Here is a 22,588-nt window from a genome sequence, read left to right on the forward strand (position 1 = left end):
TTATCTTTGAACTCTTCGAATTTCTGTCTTAATGTCATCTCCTCCAATACGGACTTGAAAGTTATACTCGTATATGATCCTTTCATCGCGGTCAAGAGGCTTCCTGTGTTCTGTGGTGTCACATGAGAGGAGGACTGAATCCCTCACCTGATCCTATGTTGTGGGTTTCCTTGCAAGATTCAGAGGTGTTGTAGGTTTACCTCACTCAAGTGCTTTAACTAACTTAACCATAGTTTGGACTTTTGTGATGCGAGTTTACTTTACCGCCATGCTATCCCATGTTTCTCTGTATAAGATTTAACAGATTCCATATTTGTAGGAAGATCCCACAAGTTCATACTTCATAGGTTTCTATAAGGTTTACTTCATACGGAAAGACACTTTCAATTTTTTTTTCTTGTATAAACCGTCCATATTTCAGTGATTTCAACAAGAGGTGTGATAAGTAGTAGTTTGACGGCTATTCCAACAATCGTTCAAGGTTTTGAACATGGTAGAGTTAAAGTCTTTTATCCAAGCCTCGAGGAGATACCTCGTGTCACTAATGGGTTCAAAGTGGACTCACGATTTGCTAGACTGAAAATTAATTTCAACACTATGACTGGGGAACAGGTCCTCCTTCGAGAGCAGAGGCAGACTGGGGAACAGGTCCTCCTGCGAGAGCAGAGGCAGACTGGGGAACAGGTCCTCCTGTCCTACTTCCTGTCAGTGTAGAGACAGATTCTTGCATCACACAAGCTCATGTGATTGTGGTATACTCAAGGTCATTACGTCCGAATTAGAATAACAAGGAGGTAAATGATAAAAGATCCGGTCACGGATGCACATTAGCTCCGGTTGTCATGGGCTCGGGGCAAGAGAGACTTGCATCGTAGGTGTCAAAGATATCCTTGAAATTTCTAACGTCTTTATTGTTGGTTGAACATAAATTGCTCTCTTCCTTCCTTTTTCTTCAGTCTTTCGTTAAAACACACATACATAGACTGTGTCTCTGTTTGTATGATTTATTTATAGAATGCATGTTTCCTTGTGTCAAGTAATCCGTATAATTTGTGTTTGTCTGTGTCACTTTATCCATATGATTTGTGCTTGTGTCAGTCTGTCCAAAAAATTCGCGTCTGTCTACGCCACTTTATCCATATAATTCGTGTGTGTCTGTGCCACCATATCCGTATTATTCGTGTCTGTCTGTGTCAATTCATGCAGATGTATCGTGTCTGACTGTGTCAGTTTACCCAGATAATTCGTGTTTGTCTATGTCACTCTTTCTAGATAGCTCCTACCTTTCTGTGTCTGGCTACACGTATCAACAAACGTGATCTCAAGGTTTGGTATATAAGAAGACCATTAGGGTGCAGGAAACACAATTGGGATACCATTATGGTCTCTACGAACTTGTGCACGGCGTCGACTTGTTCTTATGGATGCCACTGAGGGTTTTTGCTGTGCGCTGTGCGACTGGGCTGTGTCGCAAGAGCTCCAAGTGTCCGCTTTTATCGCAACCGTTATCACCAGTATTGGAGGTCGTATCCCGACGAGGATATATGACCCCAGGTGGAGGACCACGGATGCCAGCAACAGAAGGCACACCTTGGGTGAGGTGAATGGTATTAGTAGTGGCCCTGGGTGGCGTCAACAGGGCCCCATCCTCCACTAAATGCAAAAGCGAGGACCCCTACCCCATGTCAGGGAAGGAGACCTGGGTTGCGACAGCAGAGGCCTCCCTGACTGCCGCCAGCAGGGACCTCTTGATTGGCGTCAGGAGGGGGATCCCTACGCGTGGTGTTTGCAGAGACCGACCCTCCCCTTCCCACACTGGCCGGGTAACGTCAGCGAAGGGTCTACGTAACGTCAGGAGTTTGCCTGCGGTCGTCGGAGGCAGGAGGCGACTGCTGTGATGGATACTAAGTTCACGAATCAGCTCTCTCAGCCCGTCGGGGTGAGGGTTGGACAGGCCGGCCTGGCTGGCTACGTCCTCTGCGGTGATTGCATAAGTGGGTGTTATTCAGGGATATTGTGTACGTCGCAATGTACACACACACACACACACACACACACACACACACGTGTCACCACCTTACTTCAAGAAGAGCTTAACTCGCGTGTCTTCTTCCATTGTTCCTCCTGACATGCAACAATGTGTCAAATTACGCCGCAAAGTGAATAATACACTTAGATATCTGGTTCATCCACGAGTTCAAGCTCCCCAGGCCTTCTCTCCCTACCTTAAGCTCCCCCATCTCCCCATCCACTAACTGGTTGGTGATGAGCAACATCCTGAGATAAGGCGGGGACGTACCCTGATAACAGATATCATGTCATCCTACATGATAGTTTGCTACGTAAGGATAACATCATCAGTCTTCATCCTATTAGCCATATTTATTCTCAACAACTAACTACACACTCGACCATGATCCCGGCATATCTTAACCATCCACAAGACTTCGCAAATACTTGTAATCTATCTCCAGAGAACAGGTCAGCCTCCTGCACCATACAGGCTTAGACTCAGCTTCATGCTCAAGTTTGAGCTCCAGAGCACACCACAGCCCCGAGGCGCTGACCATGAAATTAAAATGTCATCCACCACGCCCATCAAGCAAAACCAGCCCCCACACACACGCACTCACTTCAATTCAACTGAATTACAAGTTCTTGGAAAGTGACGCTTACTTAAGTGCGTAACTCCCTCAGACATCTCAAGTCGTCCTCATCTTCAGGAGTGTCACACACAATGGGTTGAGATGAGGAGGTGAGGCTGTACTCTGTCTTCCTGTGTGAACTGTATATGACTGACGCAGATGATGGTTTTGTCATTGTCCCTGAGGGCGGTTCTGAAGTCCCTGACTGCACCTGATGATCTAAGGACACAGATGGATGCTCCTGGAACAGCAACTGATGAAAGAGGAATCAGAGGATCATGGTTGTCAATGGAGGAGTTACATGCGAAAAAGCTTTCCAGAAATATGTTAAATTCTTCAGAAAAATTGACTGGATCATGGAAGGATACACAACAGAAGTCTGTCACTAAAAGGCCTGTAAGGTTACAGGACGCACATGTTTTATATATATATATATATATATATATATATATATATATATATATATATATATATATATATATATATATATATATATATATATATATATATATATATAGAGAGAGAGAGAGAGAGAGAGAGAGAGAGAGAGAGAGAATATAATCCCTGGAGATGTGAAATAGCTGCTGACAAGAGAAATGATTTCCAGCACCTGTGCAACACTTCCAGCTGCTGGGAAGCAGGTTTTGAAGTGTTGGTCATGTGAAGTTTCCAGGTAAAAGTGAAGGATATGGTTAAGCTCAAATGTTTATGGCAATGAAAGGGTGAACTATGGTGTTTGAAACTAAGCAGACGAAGACGAACGACATTTAGAATGCGATATAAGTAGAATCTAACCAGGTTTCTACGTTCCCATTTCAAAATATTGAACAACGAACAGGCTTGAGTTAAGAGGGGGAGTGTTAAGTACGAGAAAGAGAACGGGTATTTCAGTGATGAGGGGAGGGAAAACGAGTTAATGTCTGTCGAGTGGAAATCACCAGCGTGAGAGTGAACAGGGATAGATGTTGAGGAGAGAAGAAGAGAGAGGGAGACAAGACAATAACTGAGGAACACCATCGTTGACAGGATAGGAAGGAGATGGAGAGGGGAGGAAGGTCGCTCCATCAACAACTACAGCAACAGACGAACTAGAGAGGAAGCAACGTAAAGAAGAACAGAGAGAAGTAAAGAAAAGCTGATGGAAGGAAATTTAGAGAGTAGAGACTTATGCCACACCCTGTTAAATGCTCTAAGAGATACCCAGGGTTACAAGGAAAGATTTACCTTATTACAGTATCTTGATAAAGAAATATTTGTTGTATAGCTCTGTCTGCAGTCCCTTAGGGTTTAGACTATGTCCATATTATCAGTTATCGAGTTCAGGTATGATTAGATATGGTCATGGCTAGTTCAGAATGGTCAATAACTGACCTTATTAAAGTAATGGTAAAATCTATTACGCATGCTGGTTCCTCGTGTCTTTCCTCAGAATGCTAGTTTCTTATATATAACAGTAGAAGAAAAAGGTTATTTGTTCATTATTCATCAGGTGTTCGCCCACCAGGTGCCTTGATTCCTGAGATGAAGGTCACAATGTTTACTGTTGACGGATCTAACCAAGATGGGATGAGGTGTATAGAAGCTGGGAACCCAGGCAGATGGTGACCTCTCTTACGAGGCCAACAGCTGGTGTCTTTACCCACCTGGGTATTTCAGAGACCCCGTGTGGTGGCTACAGAGGTAACTGCACCTCTCCAGACCACGTTAGGTACCATACACTCCACCTCCTCTACCACAGACCACGTGTGCTACCACAAGCTCATCCTTCTCATACAAACCACGTGTTGGTACCACACTCTTACCCATCCTCTTCCACAGAATATGTGCTCTACCACACACTCACCTGTCCTCTCCCACAGACCGTGTGTTCTACCACACATACACTCCTCCTTTCCCACAGAGTACATATTATACCACATTCTTACGCCTTCTCTCACACAGAACACGTGTTCTACCACACACACTTACGCGTCCTCTCCACAGATCACGTATTCTACCACACATACACCTGTCCTCGCCCACACACCACGAACTATACCACACTCTCAACCGTTCTCTCTCGCAGACCACACACTTACCTCTTCCTCTGCCACAGACCACTTATGGCTGCCTGCCACCTCATCCTCGTCCAACACCCCGGGTCAGTGCACCAGCCATACCCAGCGACACATTCCTTTTTATTACCCAAGCAAAACCAAAGAGTACGTTGAATAATTTGCGTACATCACCTTCGTGACTACTTTGACCTCACTTTGTCTGTCTTATCCTCCTCAACCTTGGGAACCAAAAGAATACTTCACTTGCCTCATAAGATGCGGAGAAGTGGTGGGATTTTGCCTCATCTGGCAGGGTATGTTCATCATGACTGTGCCTCATTGCAGGGTATTTCCCTGATTTTTTTTTTTACACGCTTGTGTTTAAGTTGATGTAGGATGGCAGCAGAGGATGGTTAACTGAATGGTTATCACCCAGTGTGGAGTGTTCGTTGGTGCGTGCGAGATGAACAGATATTTGTCTTACTTCTGAGAAACTGTTTTCCTCGTTTAACACAGTGGATCTCCCTCCTTAAAACTGTTGTCTCATCCAAAGACTGGCTTCACCACCTAAGAGATCACATCTCGCCAAATGACTGTTTGCTCTTAACAATTTGCTTTCTCCTTTTGCAGGATGTTTCCCTTCTAATAGGCTCTTTTCCCCCCTAGGGGACTATTTTGCCCCATAACAGAACGCTTAGCTCTACACAGACAGCTTGTTTGCCCCCCCCCCCCCCCTTAACAAATTGATAGGTCTCTTAGTAGTTTACTTTACCCCCTAACAAGCACTTCCTCAAACAGGATTACCTCTTACAAGACAAGACCCATAAAAAACGTATCCTCCATAATAAACTTTCCTCCCCCCAAAAATTAATTCGAGTTTCTCCCCAAACAGTTTTTTTTCTCAACGGAATGTATTTTGCCCTCCTAACACCTGCTTTCTCTCGCTCCCTCACAGGCAGATGTGGTGGTGGTGGAAAGCCGTGGTAAGAGCTGTGGTGGGGCTGGCGCTCATGTGCCTCATTACTGATCGCCTCACCGTCACACACGCAGCCAAGTTCACTGGTAAGTTCTGCAGAAAGTTCGAATCCCGGCAACCGATCAGTCCTCCTCACAGGTCGGGTCTTGAACACTTCTATGAATCTCTCTTGGTATTTATGTTTATATATACGTGCAAGAAAAACTTGGTGATCCTGACAGTGATTACAGTGAACCATAAAGTGAAGCCATGTCAACGGGCAGTGTCAGCAGTGAAGAGACAAAAAAATGATAACAAAACTCAATTCTGTCTATTGTTTTACCCTCTCTAGTTTTTTTTCTTCATCCTTTATTTTCTTTATGTACTTATCATTTTACTGTCTTTACTTTTCTTCAACAGTTTTGACTTTTTCTTTTAAGATCTAATGTTGTTTCATTATATTTTGAACGTTTTTCTCCTCTTTCTTTAGGTCGTCATTGCTATCATGATTATAATTAATAACATAATCAGGATCATCATTATTGGTAATTTGTGCCTGACTATCTTTATCATTATTTACATTATTATGATAACCATCATACTTGTCATCATTGTGATCATATAACTCATTATATCTAACCTCATTCGCAATGTTCATTTGTTTACACCAATTTTGTGGCGTTTATTTTGTGTTATGTGTTTTTACATGTTCACCATATCCCGTGTTAGCTTCAAGAACAAAGGACCGAGGATTAGAAGAAAAATCCTCACTTGGCTATATTCTCCTTTCCTCCTTGTCATCGTAACAACCATCATTAAGTTACTCCAGCCAACACGTAAAGAAATGGAAGATAATTTGTCCTTTAAGTTTCCACTGTAAGGATCGTTCCTTGTGTCCGGTCCACAACTTCTCCTTCCTCCCTGTTCATTATGTCGTATGGCAAATGGCTATGTCTGACGCTACCCTCTGTCCTCATAACCTGTGATGTTATGTACGTAGTCTTCTGAAATCACCATTCAAGCGCGACTGTCGCCTGTGCTCGTTCACAATCCTTGATTGTTTGGTGTCCACTTTGATGATTAATGTTGTGTGTGATCAACAGTTATGCATAATCTGAGAAGGCCAAATGACCGACGATCATTATAACATACGTCTTGGTTAGGCTGATGTTCGTCGTCTGTAAACGAACCATGATGGGTATGGTGTCTGTATCGTGACCCACTGTGGTATAATTGTGGTCATTTTGTCTGTAACCCACGACATCCATGTCTGTGACCCATGATACCCATGTCTGTGACCCATGATACCCATGTCTGTGACCCATGATACCCATGTCTGTGACCCATGATACACATGTCTGCCATCACTGTCTGCCTGTCTGTCTGTCTACATTCAACACGAGATGAATAAGTCTGTGTGGACAGGTCTGCTATTGTTCATCACATCAAGAAGATGACTCACTCACAGTACACATCCGTGTGAGCTAGGTCAATAGCCAGAGGTCAGGTAAGGTCACGAGAGGTCATGATCGTGTCTTACATCTTACAGAATGTCAGCTGGAGTCTGCTGGTGTTTACGTGTCCATCAGTTCCGAGGCTGAGGTCACCATCAATGGCACCACAGCTCTGCGATGGCTGGAGGTCAGCTGGTATGGCATGAGTGATGGTCACGATGAGGACTGCTGCTGGGTAGGATTGTGGACCAAGGATCCTGCAGTGTCCCTAGCCGATCCCCTGGCTCAGTTCCCAGCCCCAGGTAACGAGGGAGTGGCGAGGACTGACGAAAGATGGGACGGTAGTCTCATGCCTAACTCAGTGGAAGGAGCGGAGGATTCGTGCCTGCCCTACTGGGCTGGGTACGTGAGGGATGGTGTCTTGCTACACTCGGCCTGCTTGATGCTCCGGCCACACTGGATGTCCGGCCTGAGGTCAGAACTGCTGGAGACCCGGCTGACTGAAGTCGTATTGCCCGGCACTCACGACTCTGGTGCCTCTGGTCACTTCAACCTTGCCATCATCGGAGACCTAGTCGGCCGTTGGACCTTCACCCAGGACGAGAGTCTGTGGCAGCAGCTCGTGCTGGGTGCCCGCTACGTGGACATGAGGATTGCCTACTACCCTCACACGGAGCATAAGTTCTACGTCAACCACGGCGAGATCCAGATCGCTCCGTTGCAGCGGTATATTGACGACGTGGTCGATTTCATGAGTCAGACGGAGGAGGTCGTCGTCTTTGATATACACGAGGCCCAGATTGGCTTTAGCGGTTACCCCGAGCGTCACAAAGAGCTGATCGCACTTCTGGAGTCTAGTTTTCGGGAGTGGATGGCGCCAGCGGACTTGGCACCGGATCCCACGATGGGTCAGCTGTGGGACGAAAGGAGATCCGTACTGATAGTAACGTACCCGTATTCCATGGGATCCCATTCTCCTTACTTGTGGGATAATGTCCACCACCTCTGGGGAGACGCAAACAAACTGAGCGAACTGGAGGCCTTCCTGTACACTGGGATACCCCAGCAGGCTGGGCGAGGGTCGCTGTGGTCGGCTATGGCAGAGTTCACACCCTCAGCCTTCAACGTGGCCACAAACACCTGGGGAGGTCTGCGGGGAGCCGCCGCCGTCACCAACCCCCCAGTGACGAACTGGTTCCGACAGGACTGGTGGGACCTCGTCAACATCGTCGCCATGGACTACCTCCCTGCCTCCGACGTTGTCTCCATCGCCGTAGCAGCGAATAAGATGAGGCGTCGGTGCTTGACTAAGGGGAAGAAGAAACAGATGTCCGACAGGGCCAAGCGGTGGTGGGCATCTACAAACACTGCTGTGGGAGGCGACGCAGCAGCTGATCCAAGTAAGTTTCACTGGTATATCATCATTATACTTCCGTGTGATGATATGACTACACTGATCATCTTGCTCCTGCAGGTGGCACGACGCACGTTCCTCAATAATACTTACGTTTGTCTCCGGCAGGTGGGCCTCGCGTGTGGCTCTGGGTGTCAGCGTTAGCCTCTACGTCCCCCGAGGGCATGACCACGCAGCGACAGCTAGAAATGAACTGGGACGTGCCTGAGGTGTGGGAGGGTGACTGGGTCGGCCTCTTCGACCACGACCCGAGTGGGGACTGGTCGACACCAGTGTTCAGAGTGACCCCGGAAGCCAGCGCAGACCACCGTCTTACAGACGTGACTCTGCCGATCTTACCCGTCCACGCCAACATGACAGAAGCTTCCTGCTTAGGCTGGTGGGTCGCTTACGTGCGGCATGACGGTCCCATAGCCACTGACTGTGTCAAAGTCCGCCCCAGGTGGATGTCTGTGTTCAAAGAACAGTTAGGTGGGGTGTCGCTACGTGATCTTGTCATACCTGGGGTTCACGATGCGGGAACGTACACCCCGTACTCAGCCATCGCTAACACCGTATTGTACAAATATGCGATCACGCAGGACGAGACTGTGTACAGCCAACTAGTCTACGGCAATAGGTACATTGACCTTCGTGTGGGTTACTTCGTGGCCGAGCCCGACGAGCCATACTGGGTGGTTCATGGCTTGACGGTGTGGCGCCCCTTCAGGGACGTACTGCAGCAGGTGCGGTCCTTCGTCTCAGACACAGGGGAGGTGGTGCTGGTGTCTGTAGGTGGCTTCACCTTCTTCGAAACCAGCGCGCATCACGAGGGGTGCGTGGCCCTCATCACGGAGACGTGTGGGGACATGATGGCTCCGAGGAGCCACGGGTGGCAGGTTCCTCTCGCTAACCTGCTGGAGTCTTCGGCGAGTCTTATCGTTATGTATGATAACGGACAGACCAGTGATCATCCACTGTTCTGGCCGTCGATGCCTGGTCGATGGGCTAACGCCCAGACTCTGGCAGGTCTGGAGGATTATATGATCCACGTGTTCCAGGTGGATGGTCCACCCACTCCACCCTGGACCCTGAGTGGTCAGCTGACGCCTCTGGCTCTGGATGTTGTCACGGATGACCTCGGTGGCCTGAGGACCATGGCGGACGAGGTCAATCGCAACGTGACGCGGTGGCTGCGAAGCAGGTGGTGGCAACAGATAAGCGTTATCTCAAGTGACTTCGTTCTATCGGCAGGTTATGTGGATGTTGCAATAGAGGTGAATTTACGACGTCTAAATTAACACACGTGTGTGTAGGCCAGATTCTCACCTTCAGTGTTTACATATCAGCAGCAGATTTCTCCCTTTGATTAGCGTGAGGGAATACGAGCCATCGATGTGTCCATCAGCGTATAAAAATGGCTAACTATAGTAGAGAGTAACGATGATGAAATATTCAGAAAATGGAAATCAATTGTAAATTGATGTCCATCAATTGTTTAAAAAGACAGCGGTACAGACAGTAGTGCAGATGGGAAGTGTGCAGAACATAGAGGAGAAAGTATGACTCGTACATGCCTAGGGAGTGCAGTTTCAAATGGGCTTATATCTGCAGAGGTAAAGCTTGAAACTCAGCTGGAGAGTTAATTCGCTCAGTGTTTTTAACCATTTACTACCGCGTGAGTGTGTGTTGTCTATGTTGTGTTTGTTGGAAAAGGGAAGATTTGTGGGCACAAGATTTTAGAGGTGAATGATTTCTAAGAAACTGTGAAGTGGTAGCCTCCTATGAAGCTGGGTATCAATGCATTTTTTTCCTTTTGCGGGATGGCGTCATGTTATCGTGAGTACATGTTGGGGGATGTATTGTCGAATGCTTTGTTGATTTCTATAGTGACTAGTGACGTGTAGGAGAAGGGTTATGGTTGGGTGAAGCCGTCGAGGTTATGTGTGGTGTTGTAATGGAGTGTTGCAAATTGCCCATTATCATTTGAAAGAGTTCATTGGTTTGGTCTGTAATGGTGTTATTTACATTTCTGATATTTCCATACGGTCTGTGTTGATGGTACATGAGTTTTATTTGTCCCAAAGCTGGTCTCTATGTTTCGCGTGAGAGCTGTAACTACAGAGGATAGAGTTCTTGTCTTATTGCTCTCTGTGTTAGGGACGTGTACGAATTTTGGTTGGTTTTGTTAATGATGATGAAGTGGAAGATGGTAAGGCCTGAGGATGGGGAGCTCTTGAACATGAAGTAAGGAGTTTAGAATCAGTGAATCGTGCTATTGCTGGCCAGTCAGATTTCTGTAATCCGTAAATTAGTACATGACTTCTCTAAGCTAATCTCTCCACTATCTCATATGGCATAGATCGTAATGTTGTATAACGGGATTATACGATGAGCATTAAATAAATATGTTGTCTTGTCTCTTTATTCTCCTCACTGTCTATGTATGACCACAGTGTTTCCATTCACGTCAACAATATTTGCAGTAAATCTGCTAAACTCTTCTGTACAAGACTATCTGAATAGTATCTACATTTCAACTGACTATAGATATCTTTTTTATCTTGATCTCCTCTTCGTCTCCGACTACAGCCTTCACACACGTCCACCTTCAGAGACAGAAGGGGGTCTTGGCGTACCCCAACATCAACACAACGGTTGGTGCAACGGATTACAGTTGTTGGCCGTGACTTGTTCACGGGCCGGCAGGGGTTCGAATCCTGCTTTGTGGCAGTTGGTCTACAGTCGACCCAACTGTTCATCCTCGCACAAGGAGTTGGTCGACGTTACGGGCCTCACATCCCCAGACTTTGACCTTACCTGACTCAAGATTTTTATCTCTTAAGCCTCTCTCTGTTTACACCGTTTCTCCCCACGGACAATATACTTTTCTCATACCATCTAAAGTCCTTCCATAATGTCCTGCTATTCTATGACCCGCTGGTTCTCATATACTCAGGTTATAACAACACTATACCCGCAGGGAGTGGCTGAAATCCTCCCACACATGTGATGGGTAAGTTCAAGCCTTCGTGTTGTGTTTATTTCCATCCTTAAGAATCTTAAAGGAAGCAACTGATTGCCTTTGTTCATGGCCCAGAGGGTCATGACCTTACTGCCATCACCTCCAATCTGTCTACGCTTTTTCTATACAATCACTTACCCAACTGGATCATCTGGCTATGCTTGTATACATCTCTTAACTCACCACGCCTTTTCTTGCCTTCTCTAAACGCCAGTATAAGCGCGTTCATGTCACTGATTGAACTAATCTACTAAAATTCCTTTTTCTATTTTTTTTTTGTGAAGAATGTAATCTCCCCTTTACTAGTGTTCTTCTAAAGAGCATAAATCAAAAGTTGGATCGAAAACATCTTGTTGTGAAGCCATTCGGGTAGAGGACCTGGCGTACACACTGTTCCTGGAGACGTAAGACCTTCATTTTCCTCTTCTTCAGCTCTGCCACTTACTGTGTGTGATCTGCCACTTACTGTGTGTGATCTGCCACTTACTGTGTGTGATCTGCCACTTACTGTGTGTGATCTGCCACTTACTGTGTGTGACCTGCCACTTACTGTGTGAGATCTGCCACTTACTGTGTGTGACCTGCCACTTACTGTGTGTGACCTGCCACTTACTGTGTGTGACCTGCCACTTACTGTGTGTGACCTGCCACTTACTGTGTGTGTGATCTGCCACTTACTGTGTGTGACCTGCCACTTACTGTGTGTGACCTGCCACTTACTGTACGTGATCCGCCACTTAGTGTTATCTGGAGACCATAGTGTTGAATACACTTGGTGTTTCTGCTTCTCTCTTCTGTACATAGCGACACGACCCTGGGGGATGATGAACGCTAGTCATCATACCTTACACTCGTACCGTCGTACTCAAGGACCGCACCGTCGTACTCAAAGGATCGTACCGTCGTGCTCAAGGACCGTACCGTCGTGCTCAATGACCGTACCGTCTTGCTCAAGGACCGTACCGTCGTGCTCAAGGATCGTACCGTCGTGCTCCAGGTATCGTTCCGTCGTGCTCAAGGGTCGCACCGTCGTGCTCAAGGTATCGTACCGTCGTGCTCAAAGTATCGTACCGTCGTGCTCAAGGACCGTACCATCATGCTCAAGGGTCGTACCAACGCGGATATCAGCTACATCTTATTTTCTTCATGATCATCTTTCTCTCTCATTAGTGTGAGGGAGGGGGCGACGTCAGCCACTGTCGAAGGGTCTGCTAACCACAGAGTCTCTCTTGCAGAAGTGTGTGCCGACCTGGTGGGTTCTGGCGGCGCGGGCGTGCGGGTGTGGCCAACGCTGAAGGCCTCCCCCGAGAAGAAGGACAACGAGTTCTTCTTCAGGCTCCTGCAGGTGAGGTTTATCTTTCATATAGTCCATAAATGTATACTGTATATCGCATCATTTCTATACAGTCTTAGATGTATAATGGATCATGGTCGCGTGTCAGGTGTTGTATACTCGTCATACATTGTGGCAGGTGGATCAAAATGTCTTCTCTCATGTGGATGATTGCGACAGATTAACTGGGACGCGGAGGAGATCCTCGAGGGCGATTGGGTCGGGGTGTTTGAGGAGGACCCACGACCCCCTCACTTGAGGGCCCCGTCCACCACCGCGGCTCCTCCTCCCGCCGACGGAGTCCAACAGTTCTGGCAGATGCCGCGCCCTCTCTTTTGGGAGGCCCCGTACTCCTCCCGCGGCACCGTCACCACTAGCCTCCCGCAGCACAGGACTGAGGTGGGTTCAGCTCCCCAGCAGATGTGCTGGCTAGCCCTCGTATGTGTGGGGCGGCAGATGTAGGATTGTGGGCTGTAGATGTAGGGTTGTGGGCTGTAGATGTAGGGTTGTGGGCGGTAGATGTAGGGTTCTGGGTGGTAGATGTAGGGTTGTGGGCGGTACATGTGGGGTTGTGGGCAGCAGATGTAGGGTTGTAGGCGGTAGATACATTGTTGTAGAAACTAGACTTTGGGCTATGGATGGTAGATGTGAGATTGTGGACGGTAAATATGCGTGTTTTAGACGGTATGTAGCTTATGGACAGCAGATTCGTAGGTTGTGGACGGTATGTGTGTTGTAGACGGTAAATATGGGGTTGTGGGCAGTAGGTGTGTGCTGAGAGGAAACGTGGAGTTGAGGAAGGTTGAGTAAGCATTCTCTGGGAGACGCGAGGTATGGAAATACATGTGATGTGGAGTCGATGCGTTATGTGACATGCATATGTATGTTGTTTGGATCAACCCTGTGTTAAGTGGAGTGGCGTGGAGGCATGTGAAGCTCTACATGTGGTTTAATTTGAAAGCATGATTTGAATAATTTTAGGTAGAAGTTTACAAAGAGACGGAGCTACGAATTTGTTATGGTAGAGTATATACAAAGGTGTGTTTCTATACTTGTCTTTTGCAGATAGCAATACCTAGTAGTTAAGATTTCACATATATATATATATATATATATATATATATATATATATATATATATATATATATATATATATATATATATATATATATATATATATATATATATATTTATATATATATATATATATATATATATATATATATATATATATATATATATATATATATATATATATATATATATATATATATATATATATATTTATATACACATATATATATATATATGTATGGTTGAGCCTCTGTCTTCGTCTGTCTTTCTGTTTCTCTGTCTGTCTCTCTCTGTCTCTGACAGCGCCCCGTCTCATATCAGCATAGCTCCCTACCCAGACTTTTCCCTGCCTGGGCAGAGTACAATCTTTACAACTACAGGTGTCTTTCACACCTGAGAACTATCCCTGACCCCTACCACAGGTGTCTTACACACCTGGACACTGCCTCTGACAAGACACCTGCCTGCCACAGCTGAGCGTGCTGGAGAGGGGCGGATGTGTGGGCCCCTACGTGGCATTCGTCAGGAACGGGTTGTCCCTGGTTGCTGAGTGTGTCGCCGCCCATCCCACATGGCTCTTCGACAACAGGTAACGTCCTCCCCACCTCCATCCCTCCATCCCAGAACACATGCCAACGATGGGAAGAATTTAATCCATTTGGTCCTTAATGAGAACTTCTCTCACAGGTGTTGTTTATCGTTTACCTCCTTATTGACTCTCATATTTTTTTTTTCTTTGTAAAAGCGAACGCAGTCTTTGCTGTTCTTTCATCTGTTTCGAGTACAGGTGTGAGAAAGACGTTCATTCTGCCTTCGTCTTAAAGGAATGAAGGACTTGTCATTGATCCCAGAGGGATCGAGGTGGTGACCACGACCGGATGAAGAGGGCACCGTCAGGTAATGGGATCTGCGTTAGAGATAGGGTCGGCGATAGTGAGTTACTCTTATGTTTTATGAAGATTGAGGAAAAAGCCGATTGAATCCACAGAAGGTCTGATTGTACAGTATTGGCTTGGAAGTATATGTTTGGACACTTTATACTTTTTTCTTATGCTAGTTGAGACATCACAGCTAAGTGAATGGCCTAATCAAGCTCATCTCTTTGACACTACACACACACACACACACACACACACACATATATATATATATATATATATATATATATATATATATATATATATATATATATATATATATATATATATATATATATATATATATATATATATATATATATAAACAGAAAAGTGAAACAAGCTTATATTCTTATACAATCTAATTACTTTAGCAGGTTGAGGACATGAGGTATCCTTAAGAAGCCTTTCGATCACAGGTGTCAGAAAGATCACTTGACCCACTACCATTCCTGAGAAATATAAGTATAAAGAGACGATCAAGTGTAAGTAAAAGTACGACCGTCGTTTAAGTAATCGGTCGTTAGATCTGTTTAAAGATTTGCCGGACCTTAGACAGCCCGAGGCACTTAATACGCGACCTGTCTGTCCGCCCCACCTCCTATTTTCTTCCCTGGTAAACAATGGTTGTTGTCTTCCCTCAGGCAGGTGCTAGGTGGCCGGTCCCTGAGATCCCTGGTGATCCCGGGCGCCCACAACGCCGGCTCCTACTCCCTCAGGGACAAGGATGACGTGGTGTCCTCCTGGGTCGTGTGTCAGGACGAGGACGTCCTCTCCCAGCTCCTCTACGGCATCAGGTGAGCCTCCTGCCACTACACACCTCACATGGGGATGTGACAAGCCTCCTGCCACCACACACCTCACACGGGGAGATGACAAGCCTCCTGCCACCACACACCTCACACGAGGAGAGATAACACACACTCAGGATAGCGTCCTAAGTTTCAAGTCAACCTTGAGAATGGCATGCATTGATTACGGTGATAGAGATGTGGTCAGATATTCACACAAGCACGGAGAGCACACAGGAAAGGTGTACAGAGATTCATGTGCCTTACATACACGTTTACGTACAAACAGACGCTGATGTACGTACAAACAAACAGACACATGGCGTGGCCTCGACAAGGCCTGTCATGTATGACTGGGGTCTGTCATGAATACACACACACACACACACACACACACACACATATAAATATGCTCACTGCGTAGCACATGCACAGGAACAACACACACACACACACGCACACACGGATGATATATACTATAGCACATATACATGCATGAATATTGAATAGACACACAACAAGCATGAATACCTGCATGCACACAAACACTTACACAACCACTATCTTTACTTTCTGAACGTACGGATAAAAAAGGCTTAAAGGCTGCGCTACCTCCAGTATCAGGGTAATGTAGACTTCTTCAGAGTGCGAAGTTCTTCTTCGATGAGACTGCGCCTACAGTGATTCAGCCTCGCCTAAGGTGACTCCTCTTACTCTCTCCTCCCGCAGATACCTGGATCTCCGCGTCGCTTATTACCCTGACACGGACGAGTTACTCTGGGTGAACCACGACCTCGTCCGCTGGCGGCCGCTCTTGGAGGTGCTAAACGCCGTCAGGCGATTTCTAGCTATGTCTCCGGACCCGGTCATCCTCGACATCCACCGGACGCCCGTCGGCTTCGACCTACCGGAGGCGGTGCCTCTCCTCCTGTCGCTGATGAACGCCACTTTGGGCGGGCATTTCCTCCACAACCGCTATGGCTCCCACGTCACGCTCGATCAGATTTGGAGGATCAGAAAGCGCGTGATATTTGCCTTCGCTGACGCGGACGTCGCCGATCAAGAAGACTGGGTCTGGCCGCCCCTTGCTCAAGCATGGGCCAACGCCCAGGTCCTGGAGGACCTCAGGGTCTACCTCGACGCCCAAATGAACAAAAGGGTCGGATTCCCTCGTCTGTGGGCCGCTATGGCTCACCTCACTCCCTCCCTTTGGGATCTGATACTTCGGTCGCACGTGGGGGTTCGGGGATTAGCGGACCGGGTGCAGTACGCCATCACAAGGTGGTTGCGGGTTCGCTGGGGTCACATGACCAACATTGTGGCCTCTGATTTCTTCAGGGGGAACGACATCATCAACGTGGCCATCAGGTAAGGTTATTGTCTTTCGTAAATGTTGCGAAAAATGTCGACACGAGTGAGTGGTAAGTATATGAAAGAGTCTCTTTTTCTCTTCTTCTCTCTTTCTCTTCATATATACGTATGTATACATACAAACATGTATCATATCCTCTTGCAGGACGAACCTGGCCCTGAGCCTGTGTCGGCCGTCGGAGCCCGCGAGACAGCCCATAACTTTCAGGAAATCCACCGGGTTTCGAATCGTGGCTGAAACTAGAAAGTCATCTCTATATACGGATGCCTCCCTCCCACGCACGACCACCATCCCGCCACTGTTTAGGAGGATCTATTCCCCAAGACCCCCTGTGGAGAGTCCCGAAACCACTACAACGACCACTAACACGACCACCACTACTGATACTACCACTACTACTACCACTACTGCAGCTACTACTGCTGCTACTGCTACTACTGCTACTACTACCACCACTCCTTCATTACCTCCAGTCCTTGGCAAGTCTACGAACCGTGGCAACGTTCACCTCAACGCACCCCCTCATCTCTCCCTTGATTTTGGTCAGTTAGTCACGGATCCCATGAAGAGCGTCTCCTCTGCATCGACAGTTGATGATCAGCGACGTATAGATGGCTCTGTATGGACCGGTGACGTCAAACTTCACTCAGCATTACCTACTGTGGCGTCTCATGACCTTCCTGACGATGACAGGGAACGGCAGATGAACCATTCTAACACCTCTGATGACCTAGATACGCAATCACCGTCGTCAGGGGGTGTGAAGACTTCCTCAGTGTTTCGCGAAGTGTTAGAACCAGAGGCTTCGGACACGCAGAACGAGACCGATAGTGTTGTTGTTGCTGTAGAGCCAAGCAATCGCACGTCTGAACCCGGTAGGGTCGACACTCTGAAGCCTCATCTTCAAGAGATGGCGTTTGGGAATGGAACGAGAGTGAAAGATCTCGGAGCTTCGAAGCAATCCTCCGCTTTGAGTGCGAGTTCGATGGATCCATATCCGAACTACCAGACCAACGAAACCCCTCGTTCCTCAACTCCAGAGGCAGTTAGAGACGAGGACACCAATCAGCACCCGAAGACTCATAGAAAGACATCATCTGATATTAAGAAGCACCATTCAGTCTCTCCTGAAAGCAAGAAACAACACACACCACAGTTTCGGACTAGAACGTACCACTCAACACAAAGTCCACACACTTACTCAACACAAATCAACATCCCAAAACGTTATTCACCCGAGACCCCGGAATACACATCAACACAAAGACCAGAGTACGACGCAACACAAATCCAGCCAACGGAAGAGTACTTAAAGAACATGCAGGGTGAAGAACACCTCGCGACACAAGCGCTAAAGACTCGTCCAGGAGAAAATGGAACTGTAGAAAGTCACTCATCACAGATCCAGACACCAGACTTCTTCGTGAAGCAAATTTCAAACCACAACCCGACACAGTCTCAAACTCCAGGAAGCCAACCCACCCAAACTCCTCCTCCAGAGTACACCGCAACGCCGCTTCATTCTAAGGAGTCTCGATTGCCGCTGACTCATCACTCAGAACTCGACTCAGCACAGACTCACACCGCCAACTATATCCCCAAACAGACTGCAACTTCGCAACAACAGCCAGCGCAGATTCAAACCCTAGAAAACACCTCATCACAGGTTCAGACCCCAGAATATGTTGCAGGACAGACTCAATCCTCGAGACATAACTCAACACAGACTCGACCAACAGCACCTCAGCTGCCACCGTCTGTATCGAACACAAATATACCTCTAGATGAAGGAGCTCAGCTGCAGGTGGCTCCCTCCTCACAGAGAGAACCCACAGGAGGACTGGGCGATCCATCAGCTCTCCCAAGGTTGAGTTACAGACCACAGGAATCCCAGGGACCTTCATCAGCTCAGGCCTCACAATAGACCCCATATCACAACTTCATATTAGCCTGTTGATTCCTACACAGCCTGAGGGATTACCCTCTGGTACTGGGTTCACCTGAATCTCCTATGAGCCCAACAGGGCACGAAAAAAGCAAACAAGAAAAAAAGATCTTCATAATCGTTCGAAAGTAACTTCTTTCTTTTCCTTGGTCCAATACATTTCGTCCTGGTATGGTTTATGGTTCAGCAAGTGCTTGCTCTTCATGTCGTTAACACTAAGCTGTGGGAGGGAGGAGGGCGTTCGATCGTGTACACAGACACACACACACACACACTCACGCCAGGGTCCGGAAATCACAGAGTTTGGTGGTGTTGTCCAACATTCAAGTACCTGATGTTGTCCTACTGTGTTAACACTTGTTGATAGTGAGTATTCTCTCACTGTAGCAATGGAGGCACGGTCGGTTTCACAGACGTGCATTCATCTTACACTCATATATATATATATATATATATATATATATATATATATATATATATATATATATATATATATATATATATATATATATATATAATCACTTTTACAAAGAGCATATAAGGACTCGATCCTTCTGGTCTTTACATTGCTATAACTAAAAAAGATTCGGATCACAAATGATATACGCCAAAATAAATTGAATTCCAATTCTTTAATATTCTTACATATAGACTAAATTTCTGTGTCTATAAATGTTTATTTACAGTTCAGCGTCGTGGTAAAAACAGATGGGAAATATCTGTGCGTTTCATGAGTCTGATCCTCTCGGTCCCCATAGTTTTGAATCCCTTTCTGGTCACTTTGCTACACCCCAGGTCAGTCCTGATGGACGAAGGTGACAGTGTGACTACATCTGATCATATCTGCCCCCAAAAATTTCATTTTCGTCCAGTTAGTTCGGGGACGATGTCCCCTCTCGCTCGTGGTGCGCTGTGGTTCGTTCATCAGTTCACTATTTTCATAAGTCTTGTGATGTGATGGGCGTATAGCGAGCCTTCTCTGTGCAAGACATTATCCTGAGCAGCGAGGAAGAACCAGCATTGGATGATGGTGGTTCAGAGCACAGGATGAGGCTGCAATGTACCATGAATTCTCTCGTTCCTTTTGAGGAGAGAAAAGGTGCCACAGACACACAGACTCCGGCTCGATGTACGAGGTGTGTGAACAACTTACAACTCGAAGTAGTCACACTGTGTCACTCTCTACCTTCCTGGGTATGTAATTAGGACCTACGATCGTTAAGTACCAACACTTTTCACCTCAGTCTATAGTGTTGCCTGTCAGTACATAGAACCTATAAGTACTTAATCATATTTCTTTCTCCTTCAGTATGATGATTAACTGAAAGACATTTTGTATTACTATTTGCATAAGGGATTCTTAAGATGTTCAGGTATTCAGGTATATCTTCCAGCAACACTACTGAGGGAGTTCAACTCTAAAACCATGTCTGTCTTATGGTCTTTCGAAGCCTCTCTATGATGGCCAGGATAAGACAATGTCTCATCTTTGAAACATAGACACTTATGAACCTATATATATATATATATATATATATATATATATATATATATATATATATATATATATATATATATATATATATATATATTTTTTTTTTTTTTTTTTTTCATACTATTTGCCATTTCCCGCGTTAGCGAGGTAGCATTAAGAACAGAGAACTGGGCCTTAGAGAGAATATCCTCACCTGACCCCCTTCTCTGTTCCTTCTTTTGGAAAATTAAAAAAAACAAGAAAGGGGAGGATTTCCAGCCACCCGCTCCCTCCCCTTTTAGTCGCCTTCTACGACACGCAGGGAATACGTGGGAAGTATTCTTTCTCCCCTATCCCCAGGGATATATATATATATATATATATATATATATATATATATATATATATATATATATATATATATATATATATATATATATATATATATATATATATATAACTTCAGGAATGAAAGGTTTGCCCAGAAGGATCAGATACTGTCACTTATTATTATCTATACTTTTCTAAATAACAAAGATAATGTCGGTTTTCCTTCAAACATGACGCGTAATCAGACGTTTATTCTAATCGAGATAAAGAAAATATATGAAGAAACTGGTGAATGTGGGAAACTTGACGTTATATATTTTCAGACTTTGCTTTTATACATGCTTTCGGATGAAGGGTTTAAGTATATATATATATATATATATATATATATATATATATATATATATATATATATATATATATATATATATATATATACTATGAAATGCACTCTTTTGGTATAAATCTTTTATCATTTTGAAGTAAAGAATAATCATTTTGTTAAACGAGGCCATTTACAACCATCTGGCAGTGTCCCCCAGCCCAGCAGATGGTGAAGCAACCGGTGGCACAGATGGTGGAATAGGGGCACTATAGAACAGCTGGTGCAAGAAGGCACAGCGAGTGGTGAGGCAATGGTTGGGTGCAGATGGTTGGGTGGTTGGGAAGACACTGATGGAGCAGCTGGTACCACAGTTAGGTGGTAGACCAGAGGGTAGTAGCTGTGTGAGGCAGATGGTTCTCCGTACACAGTAATGGATGACCACAATCGTCTCCTTTAAGGAAACCAGAATTATAAATATACAACCCATATTTATTTTTCTATTTGATCACCCCGTTGTACATATTCTTTTAATAACAAGTAGATTTAAGTGTTTCTATTTTCTAAAAGTTCCTTTTCTTCCTCCTCCTCCTCTTGGTTTGGGATCATCTCATCTCTCCATATTATAAGAAATCTTCAATTGCTTGAAAATCCATAAATAAGATTATAACCATTTGTTGTTCTAATAAAGATTTCATCGGAATACTCATTACTGATTTTATTATCCTATGAATGACTGAGCGAAACCTAGAACCAGCGAGAGAGAGAGAGAGAGAGAGAGAGAGAGAGAGAGAGAGAGAGAGAGAGAGAGAGAGAGAGAGAGAGAGAGAGAGAGAGAGAGAGAAAGAGAGAGAGAGAGAGAGAGAGAGAGAGAGAGAGAGAGAGAGAGAGAGAGAGAGAGAGAGAGAGGTGCGGGGCAGCCTTGATCACGGGTCATCCTCTTTAACACAATAAAGGGGAGCTGGTCAGGCAGTGATGAACAGTATCATCCGCCACAAACGACCAGCGTCACCTTCCTTCTGTACCGTCACATCCTCGGGTCTGGGGGAACCAACCAACCAACCAACCTGGGGGTATTATAAATCTTGGTCGTACGTACTCCTGGAAGACGAAAGAAAAGTAATCTGGCAAAAGGGGATGACATGAGCTAGATTGAAAGGCATAATGACCGAGTTTAGGTCATTATTCATACAGGAATTACACAGATAACATTAGGGGTATGACGAACGCAGTCAGTGCGATGGTTTAGATGGGCGCTGAGGTCGACTTGGTGGGAGAAACCGGTATTATGATATCATTCACTTGTTAAGTATTTCAGTTCACCGTTTGAAAGAATGATTTCACGAAATATACACAGGCAGTGAATGGGACCCATATTTTAGAGTAATAACCGATCGTCATTTATCATTTGATATATACAGGGTATTCAGGGTATATACGAAAGATATGTTATAAACAGAATATTCAGGGTATATACGAAAGATATGTTATAAACAGAATATTCAGGGTATATACGAAAGAT

At 45.6% G+C, this 22,588-nt stretch overlaps 1 protein-coding gene and 1 long non-coding RNA gene across 2 annotated transcripts in view; one reads left to right on the forward strand and one right to left on the reverse strand.

Annotated features, from left to right (window-relative positions):
- LOC139759612 (uncharacterized) overlaps window positions 1-21,775 on the forward strand; it is a 34,168-nt gene extending 12,393 nt beyond the window's left edge. The window contains exons 2-10 of the mRNA XM_071681959.1: window positions 5,637-5,743; window positions 7,186-8,490; window positions 8,613-9,773; window positions 12,744-12,853; window positions 13,022-13,240; window positions 14,389-14,504; window positions 15,477-15,629; window positions 16,353-16,991; window positions 17,140-21,775. Of these exons, the coding sequence (XP_071538060.1) occupies window positions 5,641-5,743; window positions 7,186-8,490; window positions 8,613-9,773; window positions 12,744-12,853; window positions 13,022-13,240; window positions 14,389-14,504; window positions 15,477-15,629; window positions 16,353-16,991; window positions 17,140-18,919 (5,586 nt within the window). The 5' untranslated portion in view covers window positions 5,637-5,640 and the 3' untranslated portion in view covers window positions 18,920-21,775. The remainder of the gene's footprint in view (window positions 1-5,636; window positions 5,744-7,185; window positions 8,491-8,612; window positions 9,774-12,743; window positions 12,854-13,021; window positions 13,241-14,388; window positions 14,505-15,476; window positions 15,630-16,352; window positions 16,992-17,139) is intronic.
- On the reverse strand, window positions 891-3,021 carry LOC139759910 (uncharacterized). Its single transcript, XR_011715166.1, has 2 exons — window positions 2,677-3,021; window positions 891-1,977 (listed from the first exon to the last, which is right to left on the reverse strand). It is a non-coding gene; the product is annotated as an uncharacterized lncRNA (long non-coding RNA).
- Window positions 21,776-22,588: the final 813 nt, after the last annotated feature.

This window comes from Panulirus ornatus, chromosome 3 (genome assembly GCF_036320965.1).
Source record: "Panulirus ornatus isolate Po-2019 chromosome 3, ASM3632096v1, whole genome shotgun sequence".
Taxonomy (NCBI): Eukaryota; Metazoa; Arthropoda; class Malacostraca; order Decapoda; family Palinuridae; genus Panulirus; species Panulirus ornatus.